Raw genomic sequence first — 9,526 nt, forward strand, 5'->3', positions numbered from 1 at the left:
GCTGCTTAAGGGCTGAATCACGCCATTCTGAATCATTAGGTCGACTTGCTCTTGATAACCTGGCGTTCGGTTGCAGACACACGATAGGGGCGCTGTCGCAGTGGTGTGTGGGTGCTGGTGTCGATGCGATGAGTGACTGTAGCAGTTTGACCCAAACAACTTTGATGAGAGTCGAAGGAGGTGCGAAATTGATGTAGTGGGTTCAAAAGCTGAGTGCACTGCACTGGAGGAAGATCGGCGTCAATGGAGCGGAGGAACAAGTCTGTAGAGGGAGGAGCGGGCACAGGTGAAGAGGGGCTGAGCGCAGTCACGGCAGAGCGCGACGCGTCGTCAGATTCCTCAGAGATCAGAGGAGATGCGATTGGCTGGATACTGCCGAGGCATTCACCATGGTGCAAAGCAGTAGGGGAGTTAAATGGGTTAGAGACCCATAACATGGAAAGGCCAGCAGAAATAGTGAGCACAGCGTAGAGCAATGGAAGACACTTGCGGCGTAGGAAAGTATGGGCTGGTGTGAAGAGAACGGTCTCATTGCTAACAGAGGCACAAGCGACACGAACAGGCACAGAAGAGCAGGGAGGAAGGTCAATATCTTCGGCTACGAGGGCTTTAGCACAGGAATTTCGTGGATCAGTGTCTGGTAAGGCATCGGGCAAAGTCGAGAATCCCATTTCAGCTCGAGCACAATCGATAATAGCAGCGTGACGCGACAGGAAATCCTAGCCTAAAATAACAGCGTGTGAGCAACTTGGCAGCACGACGAACTCAATGGTATAAAGGCAATTCTGGATAACTACTCGAGCAGTGCACGCTGCTAAGGGCTTGATATGCTGAACGCTGGCCGTTCGCAGCGAAAGTTGCGCAATTGGCGTTTTCACTTTCTTTAAAGAGCTACATAGTTTTGCGTCTATAACAAATCGCAGCACCAGTGTCAATTAGAGCCATGACAGCCACGTCCTCGACGAAAACTTCAATAAGGTTGGCCGGCGACAGATGAGGACTTTGAAAGTTCGACAGGGTTGCAGTTCTCGCCTCAGGAACTGCGGCCTGTAGTTTTCCTCACATGAAGCGTTCTGTTGACGTCGCATCGGAGAGATAGAGCGGCGGCGTGGCAACGGTGAACGGCGGTCGGTCATGGCTGAGCGGTCTGGGGAGAAATGACGGCTGGCTGGAGGCTCAGTAGGCGCGGAATACTGAGGCGTAGAAGACCAGTACCCAGAACCATGAGTAGGTGGTGCCGACACTGGGAGACTGTTTCGACAATAACGAGAAATATGTCCAGCCATTCCGCAAGTATAACAAATTGGGTGGTTATCTGTCGTGCACCAGGGATTGCGCGGTCTTGGGGCCGGTCGAATAAACTGCGCAGATCCTCGAGCAGGACCAGGAGGCGGCTGAACGTAGGCAGGTTGCGGCGGAGCATACGTAGGTGGTGGTCGGGCAGCAACAGCCGCATATGTCAACGGGGCTGCGACAGGCATAGATTGAGGGGCTGGAGGAAGAGATTCAGCTACTTGTTCCTGAATAATCTGGCGCAAACTGGGAGCTAGGTGTGAGGAAGGCTCTTCATGGCAGGACACAAGGGAGAGCTGTCGAGCAACTTCTTCCCGAATGAAGCTCTTAATTTGTGGAAGCAGCGCAGAATGTTCAGCTGCATCTGTCAGGCCAGCAAGTGACTCAGAGTGCATGGTGTTCGCGCGAGTTATGGCCCTTTGCTTGCGCAGTTCATCATAACTTTGACACAGTGTGACCACTTCTGCGACTGTGCGGATATCTCGAGCATTCAGCATCTGGAAGAATTCGTCATCAATGCCTTGCATAATGTAGTTAATCTTGTCGGCCTCTGACATCTGTGCATTCACACGCTTGCACAAGTCGACGACGTCCTCGATATAACTTGTGAAATTCTCACCAACCTGCTGAGACCGCGCACACAAGCGTTGTTCAGCGCGGAGTTTCCTCACGGCCGGACGGCCGAAACCTTCAGCGAAGCTAGCTTTGAACACGGACCATGATGGAATGTCCGCTTCATGGTTGCGAAACCATAGATTTGCTACGCTGGTAAGATAAAATATCACATTGCTTAACTTCATTTCCGCGTCCCATTTGTTATAAGCCATGGAGGAAGAAAAAACTAGGAGGGAGCGCCGCGGCGGAAAAGTGAAGCCTAGTCATAAAAATATAATGGAAAGAATCTTGGGAAATTAGCCGTCACGTGATACGGCAAGCGGTAGTCGGTAGCTGGTTTCGGTTGCTGTTTCGCACGCTTCGCTCTCAAGGAATGCCCTCGCGTGGCCTTCGCTACGCGACGCCTGCACTAGAAACTTGAGACGCGCGCTGCGAGCAGGCGGTAGATGGAACTTTGGACTTTTAGACGGGTTGATCCCGGGGGGGCTGCCGCCGCTGCACAGTGCACCCGTGTATTTCGCGAAGTATGGCTGGGTTCTCTCAGCTGCGCCAAATGAAATGCTTGCGGGGCTCGGCGATCAGACGAAGCACGCGAGAACAAGAAGGACGAGGGGACGAAGCACTGATCATCGCTTCGTCCTGTCGTCCACTGTGTTCTTGTCCTCTGTCTTTATGCGCTGAGTCCCGCAAGCATGGAATCAAACCAACTAGCCCAACAAAGAGTACTGCCATATGAAATGCTGCGTACTGGGACGCAAGAACTACACGGATATACCTCTCGGGGCTGTCGCTCCAACGGTGAGTATCCTGTTATGCGCACTCCTTGAGAAACGAAACGTTTGTTTTTCAGGGCAGGTGCATGTATTGTTCGAGACGAAAATCGTTTGATTCATTTAGGAAATGCAGACCTCAAATACACATTGTTACGCTGAAGCCAGTTCCCCAGGCATGCAATGTTATGTCGAATTCGTAGTCTCCCTGACGAAGTTCTCACTAGTGTGCCTATAAACACGGAGTACAATGCAACAACTGTAAACAAAGTAACTTGCGTGTTACGACGAGACGCGCAACTTTCGGCAGACCACTCTGGTAGGCTTTCCGCGGGAACCATCCAAAGTCACTAAAAAATACCATGTACCCTGCTGTTTTTGAGTCTGGCAACTATGTTGGCTAAATTCCCAAGAATCATTGCGCCAAGAGAGAGAAGGGAGCGGCGTCAGAGGAGGTTGGCTTGCGGAGGCTGCGCGCGTTCCCTCCTAGTTTTTTTCTTCCTCCATGTTATAAGCGCTCACTCGCTCATAGGATGTGAGCCAGTCCTCAACGTCATGGTCGTCAGTGCCGCTGAAGATGGCGGGTTCTCGCTGGCGGAGGGAGCCAGGGAAGATAATGGCCGAGCCAACTTGTACGGCTTGGTGGTTAATGTCCTCAGGCATCGCAGGAGGTGGTAATGTGTGGCTGCGGAGTTCCAGGGCGAGAGGATAGATCTTTACTGGTAGCTCCACCAAATGTAAGATGGGGGTTTATTGATCAGATCAGCAGGACTCGATCAGCAGGACTGGGCAGATCAGCGGCGAACACAGCAATAGCGAACACCATCAGGTCCAACACGCGCAGTGATCACGATGCCACTGCCTAGAATGTTCCTCATGTACTTCTTCCTCTTCACAATAACAATTATCGGTTATAGCAATGGAAATTTTGTGGCACTTGAATATTGTTATAAGTGGACTTGACTGTAAGCAGTAATTCGATATATTGGCGATTGAATGTAATATAGTTAAACCTCAATGTAAAGAAGTCTGTAAAATCTGCACACTTTATTTCAGAACATTTCACTGATCATTCAAAGGGAATACCCTTTAATTGTAATAGAAGGGGACGATGTGCCATCACCACTGTCGTCGCTCTTCTGAAATGAGTTTCCGATCATTCCACGGCATGCGTTTGGCCGTTGCTGCCTCTGCAGCCATATGGGAAATGTGAGTTGGCGAGGGTGGGCCACGCTGGCTTTCCCGACTCTCTTTCTCCACGTCAGCGACAAATCAGTGCCCATCATCACACTTGATGACCTGAAGCCTGGTTCACACCTATTGCCCTTTGCGCCGCACGCGTGAGCATGCGTGTCTATGTTCGCCTGTGTGCAACGTCCAAGTGGAAAATGAGGCTAGCAGGTGGACACCTACCCTTTCGTTTCTTCTACCAAGCTTTATGGGAATAAACGCAATAGTCGCAGCGCTGCTCGCCTTGAGTGCAGGCACTGCGCTGCATTCTGTGCCTCTTGCTGCAAGGGGCCGCTCTTTGCACAGATGAGATGCTCATACTGCCTAATTGGTTCGACTTCATTCGTGATACTCGCTTTTACTACCCCAGGTGGCACAACAGGTGGCGTGCTTTGCCACTATCTTTCGTTTAAATTAGCCATGTGCTCTTCACCTGCTTTCCGGGCAGTGCCCGTATTCATGTACGCGCTTCGTAGTGCACTTTGATGGACGCCCTGCTCATGCCTTTGAACTCGCGATACAATTTTGCCTCGGGGTTTGTTTCTGGCTAGCAAAGAAATTTCACATTGAAAGGGCAGTAAAACTGACTTCGTTAGTGAGTGCGACAACATACCGTGGCGCCACCTCTCGGAAGCGCCCGCATGGCGAACTAAGTGGGATGGCATGCGTTGAACTGATGCTGTGGGATGCTTTCCTAGGCAGTTTAGTCGCACCTTAACATTACGTTCATTTATTTATTTTTTTAATATACAGCTTGGCCTGGGCCTGTATCACTGTGATTGCTAATGTTAGACAGACTCATTCGGCAAGAAAGCGCTTCACCAAATCATCGAGTTGTCGAAGTTGGCAAGTTTCAGCTATTGTGATGGCAACACGCGCCTGCTGCAGCATTGCTGTCGTGGAAATAATTGAAGCTGCCACACAACCAGTCAGATGTAAGCAGTCACTGAATCTCGATAGTAAAATTTTGCAAGAGCAGCAGAGCTGTCAGCTGCCTGACAGCTGGATGCTGAGCGCCTTCGAATGGTGCCGCTGGAAGCGGCACCATTCGCTCTAATGTTGGCGCTGGCGCCCAATACAGGAGTTGAAAATGTATGGTGTCCCTATGGACACGAAAGTGTGTAAACCAAAATGCTTCGTTACATGCTTCGTTACCCGAATGCTTCGTTACCAATGCTTCGTTACCCGAAGTGGTTCAAATATCCAGAACTGCTCCCTTGAATGTAGGATAGCAGGCAAGTTGGACAGGGGGGGGAGACATGGATTAATTTTTATAGCAAGTGTGAAGTGCTCCACGCAGCGAATTTTTGCGCACTGACTGCCGTCATTGGCGCTCTTGGTTTGGTTGCATATTTGTTTTTTCCGCTCAGAGTAACTTTGTTGACACATACCTCAGCACATCACTGCAATTGATGTTCTATCTCTCATTTATTCCCCTACTCAGTCATTTGAAATTACTACAGTACTGCAGGAGCTGCCTTAGATGACTCATCATGCATACTGCTGCCCGTGATGGCAAAATCTTCTAGTTGACTTCTGCGAAACTTCCGTATGAACGCCTACATTCAGAAGAATTTGAGGCCTTCTGGCTTTTGCACGATCTTTCCTTACTCTGGGAAAGTACTGCTTTGTGAAGAAGCCAGCATCTTTTCTATCCTACCTGCAATACGTTTTCGTTAGCTTCACAAGTGATAAGTGCAAATTAAAAGCACGCGCAATTTATTCTGCCATCGTACGAATTCAATCAACAATTTGCTTCAGCAGCAGTGAGAGGAGTCACGTGATCCCACTTGCTCCCCTAGGTCGACGCCAGCGCTGTTCGCTCTAATGTTGGCGCGGGCGCCCAATACAGGAGTTGAAAATGTATGGTGTCCCTATGGGCACGAAAGTGTGTAAACCAAAATGCTTCGTTACATGCTTCGTTACCAATGCTTCGTTACCCGAAGTGGTTCAAATATCCAGAGCCCTGCACTGTGACATCCCCCATATCCTGAGGCGCTTGGGGACATTAAACACTGTAAAGCAACAGATCATTTGAAATTGTGTGCTTGCACTGCAGGCTGTAGCAGCTTAGTTAGCTAATTACCTTGAACACCAGAGACATCTCATATTGGAGAGGTTCGGTTAGCTCGTCATGCCAAAATAACCACTGTCCTTCGATTTTATGCGAATTCTTTTTTTTTTTTTTTTTTGCTAGTGAAACATTTTTTTTTTTTTTTTAAACAGGAAATCTCGCAGACATGAAAAAAGTCATTTTAACATAATACAGACAGTAAGGTTCTTATTATTGCGATTATAATGTGGTAGTTGAGGAATTGTAGAAAGCCAGCCACTATTTGATCAGTACTGCAGTTTGTGAAACAGTGTAGAGCAGGAAGTTTCGCAGTAAGACAGCAACGACTAGAAGTTTGGTCTAGTTACGGTGGTCGATGTGCTTGTTGTTGTACTCGGAGAGCGTGAAACAGTGACATTCTTGAAACCGAAGCTGGGCAGCTCAAAAAGGGACGACACCAATGATATATCACGGGCACATTATGGCGGGGTTGTGGCTCTTCCCATAGCATGCATTTGTAGGGTAGATATGACTTGGAAATCTTGATGTAATTTATCTGCTGCTCCAGGCGGTGATCTAATCATGCGTGCCAACATCCACCACCCATTCTTGCATGAACAGCGACCACAGCGAAACGTGCAACAGGTGGAACAGGAGCAGCAACAGCAGCCTCAAGCTGAGCAGGCAGCACCAGCACAAAGTGCCACCACCGCCGCTGCTGCGCCCAGACCAGCTGGTGGCGTCATGACGAGATCGCAGCGGGCCAGTGCCGGGGACAGCAAGCCTAAACCTAAAAAGGGGGCTGCAAACCCAGATGACTGCAAGATGCAGTAATCACTGCCCCTTTCGTGTGTTTTGCTTGTTTTATTGATTTTATTCCTCTTTTTATGTTATTCACAAAATGCCAGTACAGTACAATACACTAGTACAAAGTGCATTGTGTGTTAGTGTCAGGCTATTCCAGCAGGTACTTAAATAAAAGGGCCAGTCCTGTTGTTTGTGTCTTCCTTCCTGTTTTTTGCATTACATATACTTCTAAAATTTACTTCTATTTAAGATGAACTGGCACACCAGCGCATACCAAAATTTTGATCGGTACTATAAGATTTAAGCTTGTGTCACACTTTGCTCTGATTTCTACTTTCATTGTGAATAGCCATCACATTCTTATGCTGCTCTTTTTATTTATTATGCATATTTTATATCACTTGACTCGTTTGATTGTTCAGCCCCTCCTAAGGTGTGTGGGGACATATTTCCATGTTATGCTTTTGACGCAGAAAGTATCGTGTGTGTTATATTCTTCCTCACAATTTGGCGATGTCGCTTTATTCATATAAAATTGTCTTTTTTCTTTTCTATAATCTGTGCTGTGGTCACCAATGCTTGTTTGGCCAAACCTATTTATTTTGCAAATAAATGCTTTTCTACAGCAGCCGAGTACCACAATGAAATCTTTTACTTATTGTCAGTGCCTACTTCCTTATTTCGTTCTTAAAATCCAGACATGCTTTTAGTGTCCTACCATGCAGTTTGAGGGTTCAGAAATAGTGTTCGCGCATGTGAACAGAAATTCATGTGTCGCTTGGCTCGTTGCTCAGACCTGCCAAAATAGAAAATTTTGCTCATTCGCCCGGAAGTAAACGTACGTCACTGCCACTCATTTCGTATGCTTTCTTTATTTTGCAGTGTTGCATTGTGATTGTGCATTACCGCGTAAATTTTTCGCTTTGTACGAACAATGGTGAATGGCCAAGGGTTCAAAGAATGTCCAATCGCAACTGAAACAAAAAGGGGGGGGGCTCACGTAACTACTCGTACAATAGAGGTTAACATAAGTTCGATACGGTTTGTTATAAATAAATTCGACTTTGCATCGCGATGAAGCTTGCACGTGGAGGAGTTTTGTCGCGCTGGTGCGAAAATGGCAACCAAGGTTCGCCGGAAAAGAAAAAATATACAAAAGCGCAACGCGCGATTACTCGCGACGCGCTGGCGAATGATAGCGGAGGAGGCAGGAGGCGGCGAGGAGGAAACTCAGGGGTGAGCGGGATGACTGAAAGATCTAATAATGGCAGTACTTTTTGAAGGATACAGGGGTTTTACATGGTGGGAGGGGGGGGGGGAGGGCTAGAGAGAAGAATGCTGGCAACACTGGCGACAGGGGAGACATCATTACAGAAACTGTAGAAGAACGGCTGATTGGGCGAGTTGGTGAACCATGATGGACAGTAATGTATAGTGCGCAAAAAGACGAGACAAAGAGGAGAAGTGGACGACGACGGCGTTGTCCACTTCTCCTCTTTGTCTCGTCTTTTTGCACACTATACATTACTGTCCATTACAGAAACAGCATGTGCGCGTGCGGTGGTGATGCGCGAGTGATCCGCTTTGGCGTGGTCTTGGTGGGCTCGGTAATTGAATATTCGGTCGAATAATCAGGTATAATAATAATAATGATCAGTTCAAATGTTTGGCATTCAAAAACTCTTAGTATTCGTCTCAGGCGAATAACGTTTGTGGAACCAGTGTTTCACGTGGTTTCCGGTGAACGTATCTCTTTCGGGATGGCATGCAGACAAAATGACAAACTCCGGAAACTGCCTTGCTTCATTCGTATGTTGTCGAGTAGGCTCGCGCCATGAGATGACTTCTGGATTCGTCGACGCTTCTTCACGTACCTCCGCTTGATGCTTTCTCGCCTCGCTCCCAGGTACTCACCGAGCCCAATTTCTCCTTACCAAATAACACATGGTACATACCCACACAGGGTTATCGGCCAATAATTGGGCGGTAGAGAAAGTTTTAGATGTATACTTACATATCTAAAAAGAAAATGATTGGAGGGGAGGAAAAGAAGCGAAAAGGGGAAGTAAATGAAATAAAAAAGGAAAAGTCATATGCTGTGATTTGTAGAACAAGTTATATTAAAAATTTAGCAAACCAAGATTTGATTCCAGTAAATAATGTTGCATGGCAGTAACAGCCCTGTGTCCGGCCAAGGATGGTGGCACCAAATGATATCTGGCTATTTAAACTGAGGCGAAGCTTAGAATGACTTTTCGAACAACCGCCTTCTCATCGTGAGAAAGCAGCGGCAAAAATTGCCTTTGCCTGGCTGCACTAGTTCTGAAAAGTGCTGCAGCGGTGCCAGGTGGTCACGTGAGCGTGCAGTGCCAGTTCCGACACTAGCGTGCGGCGGCAGCTGCCAAAACGAGTACACAAGTGTAGGACTCTGCAACCTAGCAGACGCGTGCGCGCATCATGCATCGCGTGCTGTAACATGATCACGTCCAGTTTCGAAGCCAGCTGCCGTAGGCCTACAGAGCTCGATCGGAAAGTGACGACGACTAACAGTGACACCAATTGACCAAATACGTGCGACTGCGCACGATCGTTATATATCGGACGGTCTGCGAAGGTGCCATTCATGCGCCTGGGTACGAGAGAATTAACGTTGTAAGCAGTTGCCACGAGTACTAGTTTAAATAGTTAAGACTGCCTAACAAGACGCTTGATTGGTTTCCACGAACTTGTCCAAAAGCACTAGCTTTGTTTGTACCTC

General features: G+C 47.9%; 1 protein-coding gene across 3 annotated transcripts in view; it reads left to right on the forward strand.

Moving 5' to 3' along the window:
* LOC146208635 (uncharacterized) overlaps window positions 1-7,582 on the forward strand; it is a 93,269-nt gene extending 85,687 nt beyond the window's left edge. For 2 of the 3 annotated variants that reach the window (XM_084595570.1, XM_084595577.1), the window contains one exon: window positions 6,583-7,581. In XM_084595570.1, coding sequence (XP_084451696.1) covers window positions 6,583-6,795 — 213 coding nt within the window. In that variant the 3' untranslated portion in view covers window positions 6,796-7,581. Of the gene's footprint in view, window positions 1-6,582 lie in introns of all 3 variants that reach the window. The other variant, XM_084595573.1, reaches the window with a different exon arrangement.
* Window positions 7,583-9,526: the final 1,944 nt, after the last annotated feature.

This window comes from Amblyomma maculatum, chromosome 1, assembly GCF_055883805.1.
Source record: "Amblyomma maculatum isolate TAMU_Amacu chromosome 1, ASM5588380v1, whole genome shotgun sequence".
In the NCBI taxonomy this organism is placed as follows: Eukaryota; Metazoa; Arthropoda; class Arachnida; order Ixodida; family Ixodidae; genus Amblyomma; species Amblyomma maculatum.